Source organism: Protopterus annectens, chromosome 2.part0 (genome assembly GCF_019279795.1).
Source record: "Protopterus annectens isolate FY-2018-M chromosome 2.part0, PAN1.0, whole genome shotgun sequence".
NCBI classification, from domain to species: Eukaryota; Metazoa; Chordata; order Ceratodontiformes; family Protopteridae; genus Protopterus; species Protopterus annectens.
The window spans coordinates 280961542-280988727 of NC_056728.1; the positions used below are offsets into that span (position 1 = coordinate 280961542).

Below are 27186 nucleotides of genomic sequence, written 5' to 3' on the forward strand. Positions count from 1 at the left end.
CTTAAAAAAATATCCATTTCTCATCTGCTTTTTTTTTCTCATTTGCTTCAGTCATATTCAGTACAAACTTATTTAATAAACAGACATCTTCATATAGAAGGTCAGTATTGCAAGTAATATGAAATAATTTTGTTAATTCTTCAATTGACAAAAATTAAATTTTTACATTTGGTTTTAAGGACAAGACATTAATGCATTGAAATTTGTTACTTTTAAAGTCAAACCATTTCTGAAGGTATTTTATCGCTGTGTCAAAACATTTCTGTGCGTCATTTTTGAAACGTTTTTTTTTTTTGGTGTCATCACTGCATTGTAGTAACATTGTTCTAGCAATGCTTCCATAAAAGGCATCATCTTTTTTTTGATTGAGAGACTGCAATACACCATTCATTATTTCAAAAACATCAATTATTAAAACATCGTTGCTTTGAAGTTTTGTTAATGCATTCTGAATAATAGTGCATGCATTTGCAACAAACCCCAGGTATGCTAATGCCAATTCATCATTGAAAAACAATTCAAGAATTTCATATTTGGATTTTTGACTCAAAACGTACAATCGTATTGGCTCAAAATTTTTTATTATCCACTCAATCGCAGGCATCAAAGTGAGCCATCGAGTCGGCACATGGCATAACATTTCAGACCACTCTACTTTTAGCCATTCAAACAATTTTTAGTTGTACGACTCTTTTTGTCGATGAACTAAATTCATTATAAATTTTTATAACGATCAACTCTATATCAAAAGTTAAAGTTTGCGCAGCTTTTTTAGCAGTATTGTGTAGTATGTGACAATTACACCCAATTCCAATTATATTTGAATTAAGGTATTTTTTAATTTTGTAAAGATGCTTCGTTTTTTACCGAAATTGACAGTAGCATTGGTGCAGAACGCTGTTACATTTAATATTTTTAAATTATCGTTGAAAGCTGTTGCTATAGAATCTGCTATACTAACTGATATCTCGCTTTCCAGTGAGTAGAAGCTTAATAATTTTGTTTGAATACCCTGTTCTTTGTTAAAATACCGTACAATTAATGGAAAGGTTTTTATGTTGCCTTTATTTGAAGCGTACTCACAGAAAATGGCTGGCCATCTTGCAATTCTTTCAAAATAATTCTTTTTGATTCAGGTGCAAGCACATGCGTAACAATTTTAGTTGCTTTTAGTTCTGCCACAACAATATTTTTTTGATATTGTTGAATCTGGAAACAAACAAGAAAAGAGCGATTCTGCACAGTCACTGGAAATGTAACTGTGGAATGCTTCAGAGTGTGGAAACAAAAAGCTGTTTCTGCAGCAATAATATCTTCTTCCTTTGAATTTTTTGTCATGAAAAATGTTATTTTGGTGGATGTTGAAGCTGCTGAAATATTGTTGGTGTGCGCAGTAGACTTCATATGTCATTTGTCATTTTCACCACCGTGTCCAATTGAAAACGACATATTATTGCACATCGAACATACAGCATATCCTTCTCAACCTTCTCATAACCAGGAATATTTTTTCACCCAATCAGTGTTAAATTTCACAAGCCTTTTTATTTCCTTTGAAGGAGTATTGTCATCATCTTTGGAAGTACTCATCTATATAACGATGAAACGTTTTTACGTGTTAAGATATTTTTAATAGAATATAGAAATCAGCAGTGATGGAATGTAGTTTAAAATTATTTTAGTTTGTGAACGCTTGCTAATTAACTGGCCCATTATATGTGACATAATATGTTAACATATTAGACAACACCATCCACCATCTGGAGCAGTCATAAATGAAAACATTCTGAACTTAACTGGTGGTTTATGAGTTTGCTACAATTTTTTTTCAACAAACCATCACATGGGAAATAGTGCTGCATTACACCCACACAGGTTGTACAAATCCAGAACTTCCTCCTATTGATTGCTTTTTGGGTAGCCAGAAGAATTAAGCTTAACAAAGCCTTACTGTGTCCCACTCAGAGCTCTCCCAGCTCAAAAGAATAATTTCCTTAGTTACTGCCATTTGCTCCTCTAATATTTCTGACAGAGAGTACTCTGTATGGAATTTTTGTTAAGTCTCCCAACACATTCCACTCATAAAAAGCATGTTCCCAAACCCAGTTACCTCTTTCAACCATGTCAAACCTCCAACATTTGCCATCTGTCTGAGGAAAAATTCTTGGGAGGCTGCTTGGGACAAGTTGGGGTACACAGATTTGTATGCAAACACTTCCAGGCAAAAATCCTGTCCGTTTTAGACGTTGTTGAATATTTGGGAGCCATACATATGCCTTCCTATTGTTTCCTCGTGAGTTGCTTATCTAGCCTCTCTTACCAGTCTTTTTTTAACCTCCTCTGATTGATTACTATAGTTACCAAGCAGTTTTTTATGTACCCTAATTATCCATTTTTAAACTAGTTACGTATTATCACAACCAGATTTCATGCCTGGTGTAATTCTTGATGTTATAGCGAAACTACTTAATGTCACCGTGAAATGGGATGTGTAAATTCCAAACCCCTCTTGCCCTTTCCCTGTACAACTAATTGTAAACTTCATTATGCCAGCCCTCAGTAACACAGAATAATTCACAGACTGAATTTGCCACATCATCCTGCTGTACAAAACTGTAAACTCTCAGTACATGTTCAGGGCTGTTTTAACCTACTCCTTCCATTACAGTCAATACTTTCTCTGCTAAGATTATAGTTATTTGTTGTTATTTTCAGGAAAGCTGGTAGCCTGCCTCATCTTCAATTCTTTTCCATAACCAAACAGAATCTGCACATGTGCATTATTTCCCCAATTAACTTAATTTGCTTATGTTGGTCTCTCTACCAGAATGAGTAGAGAAAGTCCAACACAAGCACAAGTAGAATGAGTGGGGTTGGGAGTTTGGCCTAATGGTTAAGGTGTTTGCCTTACAAACACAAATTGAAGGGTTTGAGTCTCACAAGGACATACACAAGGTCTCACAGAAGGTGTTATAAGAGATCTGGGAACACAAGTTGACAGCAGCCTCTCTTTTGACCACCACATTACCACTGTGGTCAGAAAGTCCTATGTGGCGCATCTTATTACTAAGGGTTTTGCATCCAGGAAGAAAGAGGTCATTGTCTCCCTCTACTCTTCCTTCATTAGGCCAATCATCGAGTACAATGCCCCATTTGGCATGTATCTCACTAGACACCTGCAACAACTGGAGAGGCCACAAAAGTACCTCACAAAGAGGATCCTAGACCTTAAACACTTGTCCTGTATGGACAGACTCAAAAAATTCCAACTATTCTCTGTCTCATATCACCTACTTTAGAGGTGATCTCTGCTTGACATACAAAGCCATGTCTGCCCCAGCTCTGTTAGAAGTGCTACATCTAAAGAAATCCCAATCCCTCCGCACCACATACTCCAGTGACCTCAACCTCATTACCACAATCAACAGAATGTGCTGGAGGGACAGGTTCATAACCCAGAGACTGCCCTTGCTATGGAATATACTTCCCATACATGTCAAACAGAGCACCTCACTGGCCCTCTTCAAGAGAAACCTTGATGAGTGGATGTACTCAACAGAGGCATTGGGAACTAAGGTCGGGTGGCACAATGTCAGGGTAATCCAATGGGCTAGGTTTGTAAATGTTCCAGGGCCATTAGCCTAGTACACACCCATGAACCTATGAACCTGTGAACAAGAGATAATTGGCTAGGCTTAAAATGGCTTGCAAGGGCAGTTAGCCTAGCACTAATCTATGAATCTATGATCCTTCATCCGGCACATGTGGCCTTCCATGTAGCTTCTTTATTTGTGGTGAGCATGTTGTTACACTAACTCCTACTAACATTAATTTAAAAGCAGAGAAAAAAATCAGTAATGTATTCAGTGGTTTAAGCACAAAACATTGCTTAAGATAACTACTTTTCAAGTTAAATACAAATCGGAACAGCATTATTTTATCATCTAACAGCATAGCACTAAATCAAGTAGGTACACATTTACCCTGAAAAATACTTTTGAGCAAGTTTACTAAGCTTCAAACCCAAATACACATTGAGTCAGTCAGTACATAATTTCTACTTGGAGCTGCTAAACAGCATGCCCATTTCAAATTAGGAAAATGCAATTCTGTCATTTTTCCAGTGTTGCTACTAGTAACATTTTAAGGACACATCATGTCTGAGACTGCACAAGAGGTCTGCTTTTCCATATATACATAAATATAGTATTGACTTAAGCAGTTAAGCATAACAGTATAAATATATCACAGCAAAATTACAGGATGCAAGCAGGGTTAAGAAGTGAACATCTTATTACAGAGAAAAAGTGATTACACTTAACACCCTTAAATGTTGAATTTCTAGGAACACAAGATAATTTTTAAACAGAACTAGTTAGCAGTTTAGTCTACTGCAAAGTTAAAAGACATGACTGGATGGCATGCAGTTGGAATTAAAGGGACTTTTTTTTTCTTTTCCCTCCCCAGGCCCTTGTCCGGTGACCTCTCTTTTGCCCAGTTGGCCCATTTTTTCTGGCAGAAGGGGATCTAGACATTCCTTTGTCTAGGTAGAAGCCAACGTAGCTCGTGTTTTTGCCCCAGGAACTCTGTAAGAACTTGCCCCCCCCACACACACACACTTATTAAACTAATCGTAAAGACGTAGTATTTTGTAAAAAAAAAAAAAAAAAGCTTGGCAGTAGTGAAATATATTGAAAACAAGCATGAACCCCTGTAGGATAATGCATTTAAACTTTCAAAAGGTAAACATAGTAATGAACAGGCTAAATTTAGTAGAATTTTTTTCTTATCAGGAGCGCCAGCTGCTCTTACAAACTAGTGATCCCAGAGTCGGTTAAGCTGTGGTGTGTAATTGACTGGTAAGGGATTCTTGTGAAAGTTTACTTGAAGAAACAAAACCACAAATTGAGCTAAATTAAACTTAGAAACGTAACCATACATAATTGTATTATTAATAATAAACAACAATAAAGATATTGCTGCAAACGCCTAGCAGAACTGCAGTGTTTGAATTTGATTCTGGTTGTCAAACCTGCGAGGCTTAGAAAAAGTTATCACTGCTCCGTGCTCCTGGAAATACCTCAGACAGGAAAGGTATTGAAATGTGGATAAAATTGCTGATGGAATTGATCATTACATTTAGTTTAATACTGTAGTTTTCTGAATTTGTTGGATAAACATTATTAATACCATTGTTTTTGTACATTATTAACTGGTATTGATTGAGTCAATATAGGATTGGTATGCCCAATACAAACTCTGTGTAGTCATTTTAAGCTATTTTATTAAGTGTATTATTTTGTTGGCATCCCCTGTTTTTATCTGTAGAGACAGCTTCCTTGTAGAAATAAGTGCATATCCTACTAATAATTGGATTATGGACCATCTTAAGTCTTAACCCATCCAGGCTACAGCTCCTGGCATAGTGCAGCAAATAATACAAAGAGCCTTAATCACACAAAGTGCATATTTAAACCTGCGTGTACTACTCGGTGAAGAATAAATTAAATTTGTTATTTTGCCTTTGCTTAGATGATTCGTGTAACAGTAAAATGCATGATGTATGCGGGAGGAATCTCTCTGCAGATTTTACAGACTTCTTATGAGGAGTAGGGTTTACAGTGAGCTTGAAGAAACCTTACTTTTGCTGCTTGAGGAATTCAATGTATGTAATTCCATTGCCTGCTTTTATATCCCAGACTCAGAATGAGGTTTATATTTGGACAAGTTTCTGTCAGTCTTCGTCTGCTCAGCTAACCTAGATTATATCATTCAAGTATTCACCACTTTTGACAGATCAATGTAAAACACAGTGATAGCACTCCAATTTTGAAAGCAGAACACGTTCTACTATAAAAGTAATAATAGTCATTGACTTACCCTAAAATATGTGTCAAACTTCTTCGAGAAAAAAATAGCAATAAAGATGCAGCCACGGCCACCACGTCCGTTCACTCCACACACTGCATGATGAGAAATGCATGACGACAGTGCTATATACGTACAAACTACAAGGCATTGCAAGCTCACAGGCAACATTCAGGAAGTTCCCCACACAAACTTGCATCTTAGAGACAAGTTGGAGTAGACGAATAGGCAGAATCAAAGGAACTCAATGGCATTGGGATTTTCACATGTAACAGCAGGACCCGGGATTTCTCTGTTGAACTCGGGACAATCCCGCTGAAATAGGGACGTCTGGCAACCCTGCCCTGACTCCATGTGCAAAATGGGAAACAGGGGGTTGAGGATGGATGGATGGCTGTCTTTAAGTGACCCAACAATGTTATATGTTTACATACTTGTAGTCAGTGTGTGTGTTTGTTTTTACAGTTTGAATCCATTTTGAGTGGAGCTTAAGAAGCAGAGAACATTATGGTGTTTCTTCCCCTTAATCCTAGCATAGCAATGCTGAGCACAAGAAAATGAGATTGTAACTTTGAAACTTAAAGCATTTACAAGCAGCTGTGCGAGTGGGTACAGTTTATCAATATTCAAATAGTAAACTCTCCAGAGTCATCAAGTAACTTCATGATGCAGTGAGTATCTGATTATATGATATTTGGCAGTCATCACTGAAGCTATGCTAATCTTTAGTTTCAGCATAGTATGTATGTTTTTTTTTTCTTTTTTGCATTGATATGATTGAATACATGTGGAGGTCTTAAGGTTGTTGTGGCTGTAACAAAAATATTTTGTGTTACTGATCTGCTTAAATTTGTTGTGACATATTGCAGCCTACACCCGTGGGTTCTATACATGCAGATCCTGCACTGTCATCAAATCGAGAACCACACCTGCACAGGGATAAAACGCCACAAACCAAAAATCAGGTATGTGTTTATAGCGGCATTCTTTTACATGTATATATGTAACACCGAAAGAGCATTCTTTTTTATCATTGGTTATAATAAAGAACAAAAGGGCTTTGTATTTCGACATTGCTGATTATTTGGTACACAGACAGCTCTGTGGTGGTGCATCAAAAGTATATAAAAGGAATGTTCCCCTTGTGCAGTGGTTTTTGAACATGCTGATTGGGGTATGCCAGAGCACTGTGAAAAAAAAAATAGAGGTGCAGTGCTTTGTAAGAGTTCCATACTTGACTAAGAATCATATGGAAAAACAGCACTTGTCAAACAAGGTTATCCCTTGACTCTTGGTTTTGTAGTATTGTATCATGCCAATATTCACCTAACACAAATGATGCAACTTTCTTCTTACGATATCAGACCTCCAAGCCTTTCAACCATTTGGGGGAGTAGTGCAGAAATTAATGCCTTTAAATGTTCAATACTAGGCCTTTTAAAAAGTAACAGTGGCCTTCCTAACTGATAGACACACTGAATTCATGTCCATATCAGTACTTCAAAACTTTCAGGTGTGTGAGCTTGATTGATAGCTTTTCACTGCATTTTAGTGCATTTTTGGTTACTGACATTTTTACATTTGACTTTCTTTTACAGTTGGTGTCTGTGGCATTCAGTAAGGTGTAAGGGACTGAATGATACAGAGATTGCTAACTTGTACAAAAATGTCTTCTGCTTTCCCTATATGTCCATCACAGCAAATACTTTCCAAATCTCAGAAGTGGTTTTGTATCTCATTTGGTTTTTCTATTGTTGAGAAAACTGGCATGGTCACTGCTGCTTTAAAATACCTTTGGGTAATGCTTGCATTTGAAAAATTTATAAAGATCCTAACCACCATTTTTATCTCTATGAAGAAAAAAAATAGTAGAACACCATGTGAATGTTGCACCATTTGGGCATCATTATGTTTGTTCTATTTAAGTAATTGCTTAATCCCCCTTTTGATTGGAGGTTGGGGTTGCAGTAGTTGTAGTAAACTTTCTGAAGAAAAACAATATGGGGAAAAGTCATCACTCAGGCAGACGGTAGTTTCTTTTATTTTTGCAAAGAATAAATATGTGTTGGCAGCAGGGATTGCAGTTCCCTCACCCTTAACCCTGATATATTTTTTCAACCTCATAGAAAGAGTAATAGCTGGTAACAGTGGAAACCATAATGCTTTACTAGGTTTAATCCCTTTGTCAGCCAAAATAAAAATCAGTTACTAGTAAATAGTAATCAAAATTTTAAGCAATCATAATGGATATTTTAAGCAATCATAATGGATGTGTTGAATATTGTAAAGTAGGTGAGGAATTAGAGCTATATCTTTAGAAAAGGGAAGGAACAAATGTCACAGAAATAAATGGAGTCGGTGTGAACAGTACATGCAAAATAATGCTCAGGGGAGCGAGGTTTAAGGGAAGGCAGGAATTAAGCAATCTGTGTAATGTTCAAAACAATAAAAATTATTAAAGAAAATATATATATATATATTGCATGACATTCATAATGGAAACTGTTATTAAGGTTTGCTTTCTTTTTATGTTAAAGTATGTGATTTCATGTTGATTCATAAAATGTTTTAAATAATAAAAATTAACCTGATGCATTGCTTATATTTTCCTTCATAAGCTTATGAAAATGTTTTACCAGCCAAATCTTTTTATATGAATTTTGTCAGGTGTTTAAAAAGAAAAAAAGAGAAAAAAAACGTGGCAGGAACTTAGAGCAGTATGTGTTTGGCTTCTCTTACCTTCCTGCTTTAAATGAAATGCCAGCCTTCCAATTAAAATAGGTTGAATGTTTAATTCATGTATTCTTTTCATTATAAAAATCACAGCAGTATGCGCCACTTTTGTATAGGACAAGCATACAATCTTTAATAATAAACACATAATGTATAATGTCCTTCTATTCCCATGTTGCAGTATTCATAACATGGGGGGATTCCCTGCCTAGACGACCTGAACGTTGACCTGAATGTCTGATCAGTATACCAAATACTTAAACTACTGCAAGGTATGTGTGACATTGCACATAGGATAGCTGTCAGTGTAGGCCATAAAAGTGATGTCTGCACATACCATCCGCAGAACTTCTCTGCCGCCAGTCCGAACACCATTTTCTATCGTTGGTCTGATAGCTGAGTGGTTACTGTTTCAGATAAGTGCCCTGTTGGGAATTTAATTGTGTTTTTCTTTCTAGTGCATGTTTTTCAAGGTCATCCGAGAAAGGCAAGTGCCATTGTGGTAGACAGATTCCACACAAAGATAACCACGATCATTGTCTTTTCTGTTTGGGGTCCACTCACAACTATAAGGCTTGTGCGATTTGTCAGACGTTTGTCCCTAAGACACTCCGCAGTTGTCTTTCTGCCCTGAAGATTTACCTTGAGGATCAGAGACTCAAGCAACTAGCACTTGCAATGGAGGGTACTTTGGGTCTATCCGGTGAGCCTCTGAAGAAGGTAAAAAAGGTTAGGCCTAAATCTTCAGCTGCACCACTGAACCTGGTTGTCCCTCTCAAGGCCAGCCAAGGCCTGGAGGACTAAGCAGTGCCTAGTTCTCTTCCTGCAGTGGGTACTGATTTGGAAGCCATTAAGAAGAGTTCCGTTAGCACATCCGCAGAAGCCTTGCAGACGTCCATTCAGGATGGTATGGAGGTACCGTGGCTCACTTCTTTGGACATTCCTTGTAATACTTTTCCTGGCTTAGTCATTTTAGACTGTCTGACATTTCTGCTGGTACCTAGGCCTGTGTTGACCCATCCATCCCAGGCTAGGGTTGATCCTCCCCTTAAAAAGGAACAAAACCATGATGTCCTTCAAGGATGCATCTGCAGTCATAACAAATGGGTTGTCCTGTCGTCAGGCAGCCCTTCGGTCGGCCGGATTCCAAAGTCTGGGTCCGGCCGCTGATGTCGCACTTCACCCGACGTCATCTCTGCTGGTCTTCGGGTATAAAGGCATCAGCCGACGCCATTTTCCTCAGTCTTTCTTGCCGCGTGGCGCCCGAAGCAGAAGCTGTTCGAAAGTGCCGGTCGGTCAGATCCAGAGATTACTACTACCGAATACTACTTCGAAGACTTCTAAAAAGCTAAGTACCCCGTTGGGGATTCTTTCTTGCCTCAGCCGATGTCAGAAAAAGTAAATAACTGTTTAACTTGTGGGAAACAAATACCTCATAAAGATTTCCACTCTTACTGCCTACCTTGTTTAGGCCCAGACCATGTCGTAGCAGCCTGTTTAGCCTGTGCTTCCTTCAACCGACGAACGCTTAGGCGTCTGTCGGAGTTTGCTGAACAGTTTTTCGGCTCAGATTTTGCGTACATTATGCCGTCGGATCCTCCGACTACCCAAATTGTTAAAAAACGCAAAGAAAAAGACCGACACTTGCGGTCCGCGGTTTCGGCCGAAACCACGGTTAAGCAAGCCGCGAGTGTCTCGGTTTCGGCCGAAACCGAGAAAACGGGTCAGTCTTCAGCCGAATCCATGACTACTACTGAGGCTCCTGCTACCTTAGTTGAATCGGCCTCTGAAGTTTTGCCTACTACTGTGGTTCCTAGTGAATTATCAGACACCATCCCTTTGGATGTCTCTACCCCAGCACGTGGTACTGCTAGGCCTCCTGCAGCCATGTCTATAAAGGCCTTTGCCAGGGCTAAAGCAGCCAAAACTGTTAAATCAGTGCCTGTTAAGGGCCCCTCACACAGGCCCACTTCTAGTTCACAAATGCTTACTCTGGCAGAGGATTTAATCTCCTTAATTAGGGGATCCCAATCTCACCCAGACAGGGCCTCTCAGCCTCCAGAAAAGAGACCTAGAGCAGAGCCCCCCGAGCCAGTGTCCTCTGATGATTCTTCGGATGACTCAGTCATTACAGATCAGCCAGAGGCTCCTTTTTCTACTTATGAAGATTCCGATGCTGAAGAATCCATTCCATCTGCCTCTCCACCAGAGGAATTTTCCTTTGGGGAAACCTTACATGCCATGAGAGAACAATTCCAATGGCAGGGACAAGATTTCTCAGATTCAAGAAAAAGGCTTAGGACTTTTCTGCACTTACCACAACATAGGCCCTTAGCTATACCTCCAGTTCTGCCTGTTGTGGATGATGCATTTAATGATGTTTGCACTGCTCCTGATACTTTACCTCCAGCCCCTGCCAAACCAGATAGATTTTACAGGGTGCCAGACACTCATCACCACCTATACAAGGCCCCACTTGCAGATCCTGAGACTATATCCCAGGGGCCTAAGGCAGTAGCTTCGACCTCAGCAAAAACCCTCTCCCTTCTGAAAGGGAATCCAGGTCCTTAGAGATGGGGGAAAAAAGTTTACACCTCTGCTACTCTCTCAGCTAGAGCTTTAAACTGTCAGTTTCACATGATCCAATACCAAGAGTTTATGCTTGATCAGTTAACTAAGAAGCTGTCCTCTGATGACTCCTTAGATAAGAAATATGTTTTAGAAATGGTGAATAACATTCAGCAGGTTAGTAACCATTCTTTAAAATGTGGCTATGATGCACTGGAGGCTTCATTTAGATCAGCCATGACTGGCACAGTGATAAGAAGGCATGCATGGTTGAAAGAACAGGTCTTGCCGGATCATGTTAAAGCAAAGCTGTTAGATGCTCCTATGGATAAGGCCAGTCTATTTGGTACCCCTGCTCAGCAAGTAATGAAGAAAATGGAAGAGAAGGCAAAATCTGTACAAACAGTTAAGGATTTCTTACAGGTTCAGCCCCAAGGTTTAGCAGGAACTGGCCTGCCAAAAATTGGTCCTTTCCAGACTCCTCAAAATCTCAAAGAGGCAGGAATAGACGCTCTAGAGGCAGAAATCAATCCAGAGGAGGTGCCTATAGAGGACGCCAGTGGCAAGGCAATAACCAGCGAGGCACAGACACAACCACTGCCACTGCAAGAGGACAATCACAGTGACTTGGCTCTGACACCGCCTACCAGGGAGCAAATAGCAGCACCTTTAGGTGGAAAGTTAGCCTTATTTTCCAATAATTGTTACTATATCACAAAATACATGTGCATTTTGCAAACCATAGACCAAGGCTACAGGTTCCACTTCCACACCTTACCAGTAAAAGAGGAATGCCAAACCTACCTCCAAATCAAAAACAGAAGCTCTAAAGCAGATAGCTCAATTAACAAAGATGAGAGCTGTGGAAAGAGTACCAATAACACAACAGGGCAAAGGATTCTACTCCAGACTCTTCCTAGTACCAAGAAAAGAGAAAAGTTGGAGACCTATTCTCGACCTGTCCGTCTTAAACACATACATCATTGTCCCAAAATTCAAAATGCTGACCCTACAGCAACTTCTTCCCATGCTGGGCAAGGAGTGTTGGCTGGTAACTCTAGATCTCAAGGAGGCATACCTGCACGTCCCCATACGACCAAATTGCAGAAGATACCTCAGATTTCTTGCAGGATCAGAGCATTATCAATTCTCAGCATTGCCCTTTGGCTTATCTACTGCCCAGAGTATTCACAAAATGCCTGGCATCAGTAATCGCTCATTGCAGGCTACAGGGAATCCAAATTTATCCATACCTGGACGACTGCTTGTTACAAGCGGACAACAAAAGCAAGCTGACAACAGATTTACAAAGAGTCATTTGCTTACTACAAGCCCTGGGATACACAGTCAATTTAAAAAAAGTCAAGACTGATACCATCCCAGACAAGAACATTCTTGGGTGCGGAATTGGACACAGTAAAACAAATGGCATTCCTAACTGCAGAAAAACAAGAACAACTCCTCTTTACTTCTTGGCATTAACAAAGCAGAACAAACTAACAGCAAGAAAAGTACTGCAGGCCTTGGGCTTCATGGCATCATGCATAATCCTGGTCCCCATGCCAGACTGCATATGAGAAAGCTACAGTGGTACCTAAAGAATTTATGGTCTCAACACAGGCACAGCTTAGAAACCGAAATCCCACTAATCCCATGCCTGAAACAAGAGTTCCTATGGTGGGCTCAAGCATGCCAGTCAAACCCAGGCTTGCCCTTCCACAACTTTCAAGCAAACCAAACCATCACAACGGACGCCTCAGACCTAGGCTGGGGGGGCGCACATGTTGGACAAGTGCATACAAGGACTGTGGACTCCAGACCAGCTGCACCTGCACATAAACCAAAAAGAAATGCTGGCAGTAAAACTAGCAATCCAGAAATTCAGACCATTCCTCAAAGAAGGCCATTTAATGATAAGGACAGACAACACCACAGTCATGTGGTACATCAACAAACAGGGAGGCACTCATTCATACCCCCTATGCAGAATGACTCTGGACCTTTGGAAAATGGCTCTGAGCTACAACATCCAGTTACAGGCAATATTTGTGCCGGGAAAAGAAAACACCCTAGCAGACATGTTAAGCAGAACCACCTCGGATGCTCACGAATGGATGCTACACCCGGACATCTTCAAGGCCATCACAAAGAAATGGGGAATGCCACAAATAGACCTATTCGCATCCCCACTCAATCACCAGCTCAAAAAATTCTGCACAAGGACATGCCACCCACTTGCATGGAAGGTGGACTCTCTATCCTTCAGTTGGAAAGGCCTGACAGCATATGCATTTCCACCTCTTCCTTTGATGCACAAGGTACTACTGAAAATCAAAGAGGAACGCCCAAGGATAATTCTGATAGCTCCGAATTGGCCAAGACAACACTGGTATCCTTTGCTGAGGAGCATGTCTCAGGGGAGAATGTGGTCAATATCCCTGATGCCTTTGATGTTAACTCAGAACAACTACAACATCATGCACCCAAACCTAAAAACCTTGCAACTGACTGCCTGGAACATCACATAACAGCAACTAACCCAGACTTATCCCAAAGGGTTAAAGACATTATCCTTGAAGCCCGCAGACCTTCAACAAGAAGGAACTATGCAGGAAAATGGAAAAGGTTTGTCATTTGGAGTACTGAAAGAGGAAAAGATGTGTCGAACATCGATATTGCTAACATCCTGGAGTACTTGGCAGAGCTTCTACATACGGGCCTGTCCTATTCCTCCATCAAGATACATGCATCAGCTATTTCCGCAGAATACAGCTTCGATCCACCTGTCTTTTCGCATCCTCTACTCAGGCAATTCCTCAGAGGGATCAAGAATGTAAAACCTCCTCGGAAACCACCATTACCAGCATGGGACTTGAACTTTGTGCTAGAAAAATTGACACTCCCTCCATTTGAACCAGCAGCAACAGCAGATCTTCAACACCTAACATGGAAAACTGCTTTCCTACTGGCAATTACTTCAGCAAGGAGGGTTTCGGAACTACAGGCCTTAATGGCAGTACAACCCTTCCTAATCTTCCATCAAGATAGAGTGTCCATGAGAACTAATCCTACATTTATGCCTAAGGTGGTATCCAGAGTGTCTTTAAACCAGGCAATCCACCTACCTACCTTCTTTCCCAATCCACAGAACAGGAGAAAGGCTGCTGCATACCTTGGATGTACATAGACAGTTACGCTACTACCTGGACAGAACCAAAAGTAACAGAAAAACTGACCAGCTTTTAGTAGCCTATGCAACAGGAAGGGAAGGAAAAGCAATTTCCAAACAGACAATCTCCAAATGGATAGGAAATTGCATAAGATTCTGTTACTCCTACCATGGAAAACCAGTTCCACAGAACATAAGACCTCATTCTACAAGGGCTACAGCCACTACCACAGCTTTCTTACGAGGAGTGGCAACCAAGGACATTATTGAGGCGGCTACTTGGACCTCTGTGCATACATTTGCCAAGCATTATAATTTACCTCTATACTCTAGATCCCGAGCAGGGTTTGCCACTGCTGTATTGCAAGGGATCCTAACTACACCATAATTCTTCTTCCTCCCCTAGTTTGGCTATGGTATTCTACCCATTTGTTATGACTGCAGATGCATCCTTGAAGGACGTAGTACAGTTTTGTACCTACCATAAATGTAGATGTCCGAACAGGATAGCATCTGCAGTCAGGATTACCCACCCTCCTTCCCCTCTGTGGTACTCCTAGGGTATTTACCCTCCTAATAGCTAGCTGGGGGGGGGAGTCTCTTATGGTGTATTTGTTTGTATATATGTACATACATGCTTATTTTTTGTGTTTGCCTTCTACTATTTTGGAAACATTGGCATTTATCCAAAATTTAGCTTTCCTAGAGGGCAACTGGCATCTGGGGCAAGGAACACTGAGGAAAATGGCGTCGGCTGATGCCTTTATACCCGAAGACCAGCAGAGATGATGTCGGGTGAAGTGCGACATCAGCCGAAGCCTGACCCAGACTTTGGAATCCGGCCGACCGAAGGGCTGCCTGACGACAGGACAACCCATTTGTTATGACTGCAGATGCTATCCTGTTCGGACATCTACATTTATGGTAGGTACAAAACTGTACTTTTCCACCTCTCAGGATCCTTCCTCAGACTGGCAAGCCTTTTCTTGGGGAACTCTTTGTTTTTCTAGCACTAAGACCTCCTCTGTTCAAACTCCTACACCAGTTTCTCCTCCTCCTCATTTGCTTAGGAGCTCTACTGTAGAACGGGACTGTGGAAGAAGTAGATCTGAAGTTGTTGTCTTCATTTGCTCTTCAACCTGTGGGTACTCATATCCGGCACAGATCCAAGTCGGCCGCATTTCCAGCATCTGATCCGAGCTCCTCCCATACCCAGAATGCCCCTGTCTCCCTCCTTCCTTCCTTTGGATCTTGTTTGCCTCGCTTGGTGTAAGCATCGTGATCTGTTGCTCTGTCTTTTCTACCTCCCCTCGTCCCCTCGCGCATTCGTGTTGGTAAAAAAAAAAAAAAAAAAAAAAGAAAAAGGTCTATATTAGATAATTGAACTTTCAAAAGTTTGACTCTCATATGGTCGACGCCATATGATCGAATTTTTGAAAGTTTGAATATTTTAACGGAGATCTCCGTACAGCTCGGAATGGGAAGATTTCCCTTTTCTGCACTTTAGTGCGATGTTGGAGTTGGTATATTTAAAGAGCAGGGGTTGTGAGGGGCAGGAGGCTTGCCCCCCTGCTTAAAATGTTCAGGTAGGTTATTTGTATAGTTTATTTATTTATTTTTTATTAGATATTCGAACTTTTAAAAGTTCAATCATATGGTGTCGACCATATGACAGTTTAACTTTTGAAAGTTCGATTATCTAATATAGACCCCTCCAAAAAATCCCTTCTTTCTGCCTTTCTATCGAGCGCATGTGATTGTGTGTGTGTGTGCGTGCGTGCACACATGATCTGGTTGGGCTTCTGTTTCAGTTATGTCTGAGACCCCCAAACCAGGGTTCTGTAAGTGTATGGAGTGTGGCCATAAGCTCTCCCCAGCTGATGGCCACACTGTGTGTGTTGAGTGCCTAGGAGCTGCTCATTTAGAGTCCTCCTGTTCCATCTGCATGGGGTTCAATCTCCTCACTTTGGACAGGAGGAGCAAGCTGATTATCAAAGGCCTTCTTCCCCCTCCTACCACTGGAGTCTAGGCCTCCTCAACCCAGGCTTCTACTTCTGTCTCTGCCCTGGACTCTGGGACTCAACCTCCCACCCAGAGATCCAGGGACAAGGACAAGCCAGCTAAACACAAGGACAAGCCGAGGAAGCAGTCCCCTGATTGCTCGTCCTCCGCTGATCCAACAGTCAAGGTCTACTTGGCTCCGAGAACAAAATCTCCCTGGCTCTGTTCTCCTGGTTATTCCCTGGAGCCAGAGGAGCTTCAGACCCGTTCACCAACTCAGGCTTCACCTCACTGGCCATCTAGGCCGGTATCAGTGGCCTGTTCATCCAGATCCATGAGCAGCCTTTCTGAAGTGGAGGTGGACAGGATGATGCAGAGATTTATCCACACCCAGATACAGATGAGACTCTTGCCTTCCCCCTGTCCCTCTGGAGTGAGGGGAAGGCAGTTCGCGTTCATACCAATTATTCCTTCCTCGATCTGACCCCTGGTTTTGGAGCCCTCATATTCAAGGGGTCGGCACCAATGATACCTTATACCTTGATGCAGGCCATTACCTTGAGTAGGTCGGATATGACGAGCTGAGATCCATCCTGCTCTCGGTGCCAGATCCGAGGGGACTGTATCGGCTCAGAGTTTTTTGGAGCAGAGCCTTCCTCTTGGATTCTCAGTGCCTGGAGGCTTGGCTCTGGCTTCTCCATTGATACAGAGGGTTGTGGACCTGTCTGTAGCCCCTTCTCAGGAGGTCTGTTCCTCTTCTGCCTTTGACATGGTGGAGAGGGTTCTGTCGATTCCATTGAGACCCTTGATCTTGTCTAAGGAATCCACCCTGGCTCCCTCTGTTTCTGGTGCAGATTCAGCCATCCTGCTACCTCAGGGGACAGCCTGCCACCTCTTTGTCTCATGGAGCTCCCACTTTGGAACAGCGAGATGTTGGTGAGTCCTCCCCAGAGGACCCCCCCCCCCCCACTGAGGAGGTGCCTTGCAAATGTAAGTGTAAAAGGAGGCACTTGGATTCCCTGCCAGAGTCCCTCATGGACGACACCAATTTAGAGGAAGGGAAAGGTTCACCCCCCCCCCCCCGAGAATGTCTTCTTTGGAGATACAGAAATCCTTCAACAGCGAGGGGGGATGTCTGCCCAGAAACCTAACTCGGATGAATTGGTGTTCCTGGAGGCATTTGGCTCAGGACCGTCTACTTCCTGCAGATCCACTGGTGGACATAATTATATCTTGGGCATGGAAGGAGCCAGACACAGTAGAGCCAGTCCCCAAACACCTGGATAATGCTTTAAGTGTGTCGTCTGATAGGAATTACTGGACCAAGGGATCACCTGTTGATGCCATGGTGGTGGCAGCGGCCACTAAGAAGGAGCTTGCACAGGAGAGCTCCACGGTTCATCCACCAGATCGAAGATGGACCGTTTTGGGAAAAGGGTATATGCTTCAGCGACATTTTTGATGCGTGTGCTGAACTACTTGGCACATGTGATTAGGCTTCAACGAGATCTGGTCAAGAAGATCAGTGAGTTTACCCCTGGGTCCATGTCGGCGGAAGACCAAGAAAGTTTTCTCCTCTCAAATGGCCAGCCTCACATTGATTGCTAATACCTCTATGCATCTCCTCTCTGATGCTACCTAGGACACCACTAGAGTTGCCAGAACAGGTGTTGCCATCAGGCATCATGCCTGGCTTTGGCTTTGTGCCTTCTTGGAGCCCTTTAAAGTGTCTTTTACTAACACCCCGTACTATGATTCCACCCTTTTTGGAAAGTCGATATGCAACACTCTAGTTCAGAGTGAGAAAGATGGGAAGACTCTGTCTGCCGTCGAGATCCACTTTTCTGCTCCTCAACAAACTTTTTAAAGGAATCAGCAAGGGGCCAAGAAGATGTAGTTCTGGAAATCTCAGACCTACCCCCAGAGGCAGAGGGGCTTTGATAGACGCTGCCCTCGAGGCAGAGGGGGTCCGAGGAATCAAGGGTCTCGAGGGTCTTTCTCTGATAGACCTGCGCAGCAACCCTGAAGGGTTGCCCGGTTGCTCAGCTCTGTAGGCAGTCGGGGGACGCCTCTCGCTACACCCAATGGGCTGGGAGTCCATCACAGACGATCGTTGGGTGTTGCAAATCATATCCGGAGGCTATTCTATCCCTTTCACTCAATCACCTCTTCCATCCAAACACTTCCCAGACATTCTACCTATGCAAAAGGAAGAAGCAGCACTGGAAATTGCAAATCTGCTAGAAAAGCGAGTCATCCAACCCATCCCCCCAGACCAAACCAGATTAGGCATTTATTCCAGATTTTGTTTGGTGCCAAAGAAGACGGGAGACTTAAGACCCATTCTGGATCTCTCCATCTTAAGTCTGTCAGTTACCAAGAGAAAATTCCGGTTGGTCACTCTTCAATCTGTCCTGCTGTTTCTGCAGGAGAGTGATTGGATGTGCTCGGTCGACCTTCAGGATGCGTACTACCATATTAAAATGGACAGGTGCTCTTGGAGGTTTCTCCGCTTACGGCTGGAGACCAGTCATTACCCGTTCAGAGCGCTCCCCTTTGGTCTCACCACAGCCAAGGTGTTCACCAAAGTGATGGCAGTGGTTGTGGCTCACCTGAGACTACAGGGATTCCAGGTCTTCCCCTACCAGGACTATTGGCTCCTTGCTGCACCTTCCTGGTATCAACTCTGCCAAGTGAGGGATTCCCTGCTTCACTTAGCCCATGAGTTGGGCATAACCATCAATCTCAACAAATCATTACTGGCTCCGGTTCAAGTGCTAGATTTCATTAGAGCTAGGTTGGACATGATTCAAATCAAGGTCTATCTAACCTCCAAGAGAATCCAGTCCCTGAAAGTACATGTCCTCTGCATCCTTTAAGCTCAGTTGCCAATAGTGGAATTCGTATTATGGGCGTTGGGGTCCATGGCACTCATGATCACTCTCTTACCCATGGCCCGGTTACACATGCAGGTACTTCAGTGGACCCTTGCGTTTCAATGGTCCATGCTAGATCTTCCGTTGCATCATCCTCCCTGAGTATCTCTGGTGTGAAGGGACTGTCATCTGTGGTAGATTCATTCCCAGGATCTTCTCCAGGGTCACCCTTTTCTTCTGCCTCCCACTTTGGCTACAGTGACCACGGACACCTCCCTACTTGAGTGGGGGGGGGGAGACACAGCTTGGGAAGGACAGCCAAGGTACATGGTCCCCCTGTGAGACTCAATTGCATATCAGTGTCCTGGAGATGAGGGTGGTGATCCTAGCGTTGCAAACTCTCCATGCCAGTCTTCCTCTAGAGACGATTGCTGTCCAGACAAACAGTATGTCGGTGGTCTGGTACATCAACAAGCAGGGAGGAACCAGGTCCTATCCCTCGTGTCACGAGGTCATGAGAGTGTGGGAGTGGGCGATCTCCACCAGCTGTTTTTTGGTGGCAATGCACATTTCGGGGACGTCCAACATTCTAACCAACAGGCTCAGCAGGTCTAACCTGATGCCTTACGAATGGTCTCTGAATCCTTGGGTAGTGAAACAGATCTTTCTCAACTGGGGTCAGCCTTGCTGCAATCTCTTCGCCTCTCCTTCCAATGCAAAGTGCAGTGAGTTTTTCGCTCTGAACCCTCTGTCGGGGGATGCCCCCAGAGACGCTGTGGTTCATGCTTGGCTCTTTGGTCTTCTGTATTCTTATCCTCCTCTGCCCCACACCAAAATGTCTTCAGAAAGCTCACAGGCTGGAGAGCTCTGTCATCCTCATCGCTCCATTCTGGCCTCACCAAGTATGGTTCCCCTCCGTGCTCTCATGTTGTGTGTCCACCCTGGACGTTGGATCCGATTGTGGATCTCATCTCTCATCCCTCAGGGATTCCCCATCCAGACCTGGTCAGTCTGAAGCTCACTGCTTGGCTGCTCCAGTTCCCATGATAGTCAGGACTCCTGGGTTATCTTCATTGGTCAAAAGGATTTTGGTTGCGGCTCATAAACTTTTACCAGGAAGTGGAAACGTTTTTCTATTTGGGCTTGTTAGCATGACCTAGACCCCTTCACTGCTCTGATTCCAGCAGTTTTAGAATTTTTTTAGCAAGTATTTTTCAGCAAGGTGCTAGTTCTTCTACGGCCAAGGTCTAACTGGCAGCTATATCTAACTTTCATGTAGGTGACAATATGGCTTCTCTAGCTTCTTCTAAGCTTTGTAAAGCCTTTTTGAAAGGCACCTTTTTACTTTGGCCACCACTTAAGAATCCAATGCCTCCTTGGGATCTCACGCTAGTTCTGCAAGCTTTGGTCTCACCCCCCCTTTGAGCTTGCAGCCTCAGTGGACTTACAATTTCTGTCCTGCAAGACGACTTTCTTGGTTGCTATTACATCTACCAAAATAGTTTCTGTGCTTCAGGCATGGTCGGTCAAGCCTCCTTATTTGATATTTCATAAGGACAGTGTGTACTTGTGTACTAATCCATCCTTTCTTCCTAAAGTAGCTTCGGAAGCCAATATTAATCAAGTGATTAATCTCTTGGTTTTCTTCCCAAATTTTCAAAATAAGGGAGAGTACAAACTGCACTTGTTGGATGTGCACAGACATTTACGTTTTTACCTGCATAGGACTAAGTCCTTTCATATGTCTGACCAACTCTTTATTTCCTATTCTGAGACTTTTTTAGGGAAACCAGTGTCAAAGGTCACATTGCCATTGGATTTCTCAGTGTATTATGCTGGGGTATTCGGCTAGAGGTTTAGCCCCACCAGGTCATGTAAAGGCGGATTCCACTAGATCTGTGGCTACTTCAGCTGCCTTTTGGTCCAGAGAGTCTTTAGGTGACATTTGCTCTGTGGCTACTTGGACTTCTTCACATACTTTCATCTCACATTACAAATTGGACATTCTATCCAGGAACAGGGCATCCTTTGACTCCGGCATGCTCTGGATTATCCTTCCTTGAGGGCCCCCCCAGGTGTTTAGTAGCTGGGGACTCTGTCCCACAGATTGAAGAGCAAATGAAGACAATTTCAGATAAAGAAGTTATGTACTTACTATAACGTTCCATTTGAGTTGTAGCTCTTCATTTGTCTTCAACCATCCCTCCCTCCTTCCCCCTGCATTGCATAGACTGTGTGGTGGTCTGTCCAGAAGAGGAATGGTCACCACATGGGTATGCCTTTTTGCTTATGGAGGCTTTTGTCATGGGGCAAGGTTTTTGGGTCAGGTTGGGATGCTATGGTGGGCAAGCAAACTCAGTCTGAAGGGAGGAGGGAGACAGGGTTATTATGGGTAGGGGAGGAGCTTGGAGCTCAGATCAGATGCTGTTAATGTGGCCGAGTCGGATTTGTGCGGGGTCCGAGTACCCACAGGTTGAAGACAAAGGAAGAGCAACAACTCAGATGGAACGTTACATAATTTCTTTTGTCATCCTCAGATGAGTCTCTGGCTTACTCAGCACAAATTGATTCCCCTTTGGGTTATGCTTCCCCTGAAGATTCCAGCAGTGGTGACTCCCCTGATATCCTTTGGAGAAACAATCTCAAGGATGGAGACTTTTTCAAGTGGGAAAGCTCACAGGTTTCATAAGTGCAAAAGAGGTACTATGACCTCATTCAGATGGATTACCCTTCTTCATCAGCTGTTCACCGGTGCTAACTGCTTTTCAGGATGCTTTCCTTTCTGTGTCCAAAAACCCAGATTCACAACCTCCAGCCCCAAAAAGGCTGGATAGGTTTACAAGGTCACTGAGGACAGCAAATTTCTTTTCAAATGTTCCTCTGCAGATCCTGCTGTGATTTCAGTGTCTGCAGCTAGATCTTCCAGATTTTTGCCATACACTACCCTTCTTCCCTTAGATAAAGACAGCAAGGTGATGGAGAGGATAGGTAAAAAAGTGTACACATCCTCTACTTTGCCTTCAGGGCCATTAACTATCAGACCCGTATGTCTAAGTATGTTCTGGCCCTGCTTTTTCAGGCTTCACAGCTGTTGACAGATCTTCCTGATTCTGCAGCCAGAGCACAGCTTTCCTGTCTCTTGACAGCCTCCTCCTCCTCCCAAATAACTAGACACTCCATGCACTTCTTGACAGTTCTGCTCCTTTTGGTGCTAATGCTGCTGCCCTTTTCAAATCCCTTCAAAAAAAGGGAAAGCGTTACAGTAACTGAAGCATATTTTTGTGTCACCGGTCCCAAACTATTATAAGAATTATCCTTCCATACCTCATTTTGTGAGGAAGAAAACTCACACCCCTCCTCTCTTTCACAAGAAAGGGACATGCAAGCAGAGCTCTTCCAGATCTCAACCAACCTTGGCTCAAAAGCCCCCCTTTACTGGCAAGCCAGGTAGTCTATGACTACCTGTCCAGTCTCTCCAGCATTCCTCTTTTCCAGCACTTTTCTGACTTTTTCTTCATGGACAAGCATTAGCAGAGACAAATGGGTCATTTCTGTTGTCCAGAATGGCTACTACATGGTTTGGAAATCTATCCCTCCTTTCATGGGCATCCCCCAACCCCCTCAAGACCAGCTCCTCCTTTTTTCTCAGGTGCTTCGAACTTGATATCACAAGGGACGATTCAGGAAGTTCCCTATCTGCTAAGAGGTAAATGGTTCTATTCCAGGATGTTTCTAGCTCCAGGAAAGATGGTCCATGGAGACCCATTCTAGATCTGTCCCAAGTCCGTCTTTTTCTTCAAGTTCCCACCTTCTGCATGCTCACTCTCCAGACTCTGTTCCCTCAGGCCTTTATGGTTTCTCTAGACATCAGGGATGCATATCTTTATGCCCCCATTCACCCTCTGATCAGGAAATCCTTAAGTTTTTTTTCTGTTGCTTCCTCTCATTTTCAGTTTTGTGCTTTGCCCTTTGGACTCTCCACAACTCCAAGGGTTATTCACAAAATGTTTGCCTCCTGTCATTTCCATTTGCAGACTCCAGTTTCTTTTTTCTTTCAGACCTGCCAAGACAGGATAAAGGGATCCATTTTTACTGGTCTGTACTGCCTTCTTGACCTTTTTTTTACCTGTTGTAGCAACTTTTTATTAGCATCCTGTAATCTCCTTAATGTTGACTCTTTTTTCCCTTTTAAAAGTTTCAGTATACCAAGAGTAAAATGCTGCCATTTGTTCCCCAATTACTTTTTCTTTTTTTCCAAAATGCCTTTCAGTTTAATTAAGTTATCTTTATTATAAATTCCATTTAACGGACATGCTTCACCATGGTAATTTTTAGTAAGCTGAAATCACTCACTCAAATACTTGCAACTTTCTTTTCCAAAATTGTGATACATAAAATATGCAGGTGTTCCCTTTACAGGCATTTGATCCTGCTTGCTTAACTTTGTTCTGATTTTCCCTATTAAGACTTACCTTGTAGATCCTGGATCCTGGTAATTCAGAAAAAAAATGACTACATCAATTTACTCACCATTTAGGGAAGGAAAAGGTAGGGATTCTGTCATTGTTCAATGACAAAGGAAAGGTTTTGATCAACCTTTTCCTGTAGCATCCCCTTGCTTTTGTCCCATCATGAGCTGAAAATTTACAGCTCTAGCATTGCGATCAGGATAACTTGGCAGATAGGTACTTTGTCCACAAGTGACTATTGTTTTGAATCCCCTGAGGGTACTTTCACACAGTCACACCTACGTCCTAACATGCTGTGGGCTCATGAACTCGATTTAGCAAAACACACACACACACACACACACACACACACACACACACACACACACACACACACACACACACACACACACACACACACACTCACACTCCTGTGTCCCAGCATGCTATAGGTTCATGAACTTGTTTCAACTTTAACTTTGTTTCACTTCATCTTTTCACTCATACATTAAACAACACAAAACATCACTCATGTCTCTCTCCTTTTAGTCTTGAGGGTACCGCTCTTGACACAAGCCGCCTCCTTGTGTTAATTTTCTTTTTTGTTATATGCGCATACATATTAATAAACTTTTCTTTATTCCTGTGGGGTCCTCCTACTATCACTTTATATATACCTAACAAGCAAACTCAGTTATTCAACAAAACAGTTATTCACTTATTCCACACTTTTAACTACAGTTATCTGAGAGAAAATTTTTTTCCACAAATCCATTTCCCCCACTTAGTCTAGCAGCAGTTTGCACAGCTTGAATAGTTTATCTAAATCTGTGACTATCCCATACAGAACAGCATGGAATTCACAGAAGAACTTTATGTGCTGGGTCCTTGTAATTTATTCCACACTGCCCTGCAGCAGTACCCGTGTTCAGAATCTGAGTCATGGCACCACTTGTTAAAGTTCACAAATTAATAACTTTTAGTCTTGAGTGAAGAATAATGCTTCAGGATGTGCAGAGTACTGTTTTGTTCCATAAACAGCATTTGAAGACTGCCTGCTAAGATTTTTTAATCAGTCTCAAAGAACAAAGGAAAAAAACACTACATATATACCCTTTCGTATCAATTTCATGCATGCAGAACTTTGACGTTACATTGCTTTCAGCTAATTAATGTGTTTAAAAATGTCCTCATTCCTCGTGATTCATCTCTTAGAGCTTTACGTGAATACTTGACAGACTTTTTAAAACATGGACCTCTGGTCTAAGAATTTATCTTTTAACATTGTAACATTCAGTACCTGTACACACTATATTAGAGACATCCTTACAAAGACTCATCCCTCAGCCTGAGACGGCCAGAGCGTACAGTTAATCTGGTTTCAAAAGATTCCTGGAACATTTTTTTTTCTTTACTAGCATTCTAAAACTAGACTCTTTAAGCATAGTATAACATCATAACATTCCTTAACTCCTTTAGCACTTTCAGCTGTCTGTCAGTACAAACAGAGAGAGTACAATTGTAAGACACTTGAAATATAAAGCTGCAACTTGTGAGAAACTATATTTTGCATAACCATGCATCTATTTTTCATTTTTTTCTTTTGACATAAACATATAACATTTTATTTGACTCATTTATGAAGAAACTACAAGTTTATATGCATTTTTAAAGAATAATCATAAGACATATTTTTCTGTAACAGTTGCTACAAGCATTAATAATTAAGTTTTTTATTGGAAAATTTGCTACAGTCCCGCAAGGTTGATAATCTTGTTTATGAAGTATATTTAAAGAGCAATCACGGGGAACAGGTCCTGTCAGGGTACAAGTGTTTTTACCATAACAGACATTCTAACAAAAAATCAGGTGAAGATGTTATGATAGGGCTTAAAGATTGAGACCTGGGATTATTACATGTGCAGTGATAACACCAGTACTGTACATTGTGTAACCGTGACAATAAATACAACCCTGGAGTATGTAACAAATGTTGGAGTGTATAGCCCACCAAAGTCAAGTGCTGATGACCTAGAGGAATTCATACATGAAACACAGAAGAGAAGAATAATAGTGGCTGTGGACTTGCATTTAACAGAAACAGAATAGAATAATATTGATTCAGCACCATTAATAAGGAAATTTAAAATACAACCAAAGCAGAACAAAAAAATCAAAATACCAAAAAGACCACTGATACAAGCAAAAAGAAAATTTATAAAATACTTAGCGTCTCGGCTTAAACAGCCTTCAAAGAGTAAAGACATCACAAAACACAATTACTTAAATACATTATACATAATTAAAACAATTAATCATATAATTCAAATCACATACTTCCAGTTGCATTACTTGTTGAGTCCAAGAGACTCCAAGGTACCATAATTTAAAATAAGGAGTGTTTCCTTTTTAAGAAGTTTATTTTTTAAAGTCACACATTCCCCTATACCAACATGCAGTTCCAGATCATAGCCCTTAAGTGACTCAGGGTTAAAGTTATGTGCTACCATAAAATGATTACCAAGGGGGCTCTCTCATTTTTTTATATTTCTAATGTGTTCCTGTAAGCAGACCCGGAAACTCCTATATGTTTCCCCTATATAGAACATATTACATCCACATTTCAACACATACACAACCCCCTCAGTATTACAATTGTATCTATGCCTGGCTACAAATTTAATGCCATTAATGTGGGAAAAAGAGCTCACTATATGTTGTCAAATAGAGCAGCCATCACATGGAACAGTGCCATTATGTACATTCAAACTCTGGCTAATATTAGAATCTGGTAAATGAAATTGATTATGTACCAGTATGTCTGACAAATTCCTAGCTCTTTTATATACAATATTCACAAAATTAGGTAATATGGAATTCAAAGTTTTATCCCTTAAAAGCATAGGCCACAAGTTACGCAACTTTTTAACAATTTCTTCAGTTATAACATTAAAAGTAGTCACAAAGAAAACTTCTATCTGGCATCCATTATTCACAACCTTACTGACATACTTTTTCCCACATAAACGAGCATTATAAAACTCCCCCTGAGAATTAATAGGATATCTCATATCCATAATTTTTTGTTTAGCTTCCCTAACCAACTGAACATCATAGCCTCTCTTAATAAACATGTCCTCTGCTTCTAATATTTCCCTGTCAAAACTTCTGCTTTGGCTACACAACCTATGAATTCTTAAAAATTCATTGTAGTGCAATAACTTGACTAAATGTTTGGGGTGACAACTACTCCCATCTAAAATACATTTCTATAATCTAATTTCCTATGGGGACTAGTGGTGAATCCCTCTAGACTTGTATCGAAAAATTCACTTGATGGCCTAACTGCATACCATCAAAGCTCAAGCCCTTAGTGTTAGATTGTAAGTCATTAAACAAACTCAAGGGCCTCTGTCTGACTTCCTTGGCATAAAAAATTAAGATCATCAATAAACCTGAAATATAAAATAACCTGTGATCTAAAAAAATTATGCCTGTAAACAAAATCATCTTCAAACTTGGC

General features: G+C 41.8%; 1 protein-coding gene across 7 annotated transcripts in view; it reads left to right on the forward strand.

Annotated features, from left to right (window-relative positions):
* The window catches only part of CSNK1G3 (casein kinase 1 gamma 3), a 2843512-nt gene that overhangs the window by 2382963 nt on the left and 433363 nt on the right, over positions 1 to 27186 (forward strand). For all 7 annotated transcript variants that reach the window (XM_044060767.1, XM_044060768.1, XM_044060770.1 and 4 more), the window contains one exon: positions 6738 to 6833. In XM_044060767.1, the coding sequence (XP_043916702.1) occupies positions 6738 to 6833 (96 nt within the window). The remainder of the gene's footprint in view (positions 1 to 6737; positions 6834 to 27186) is intronic.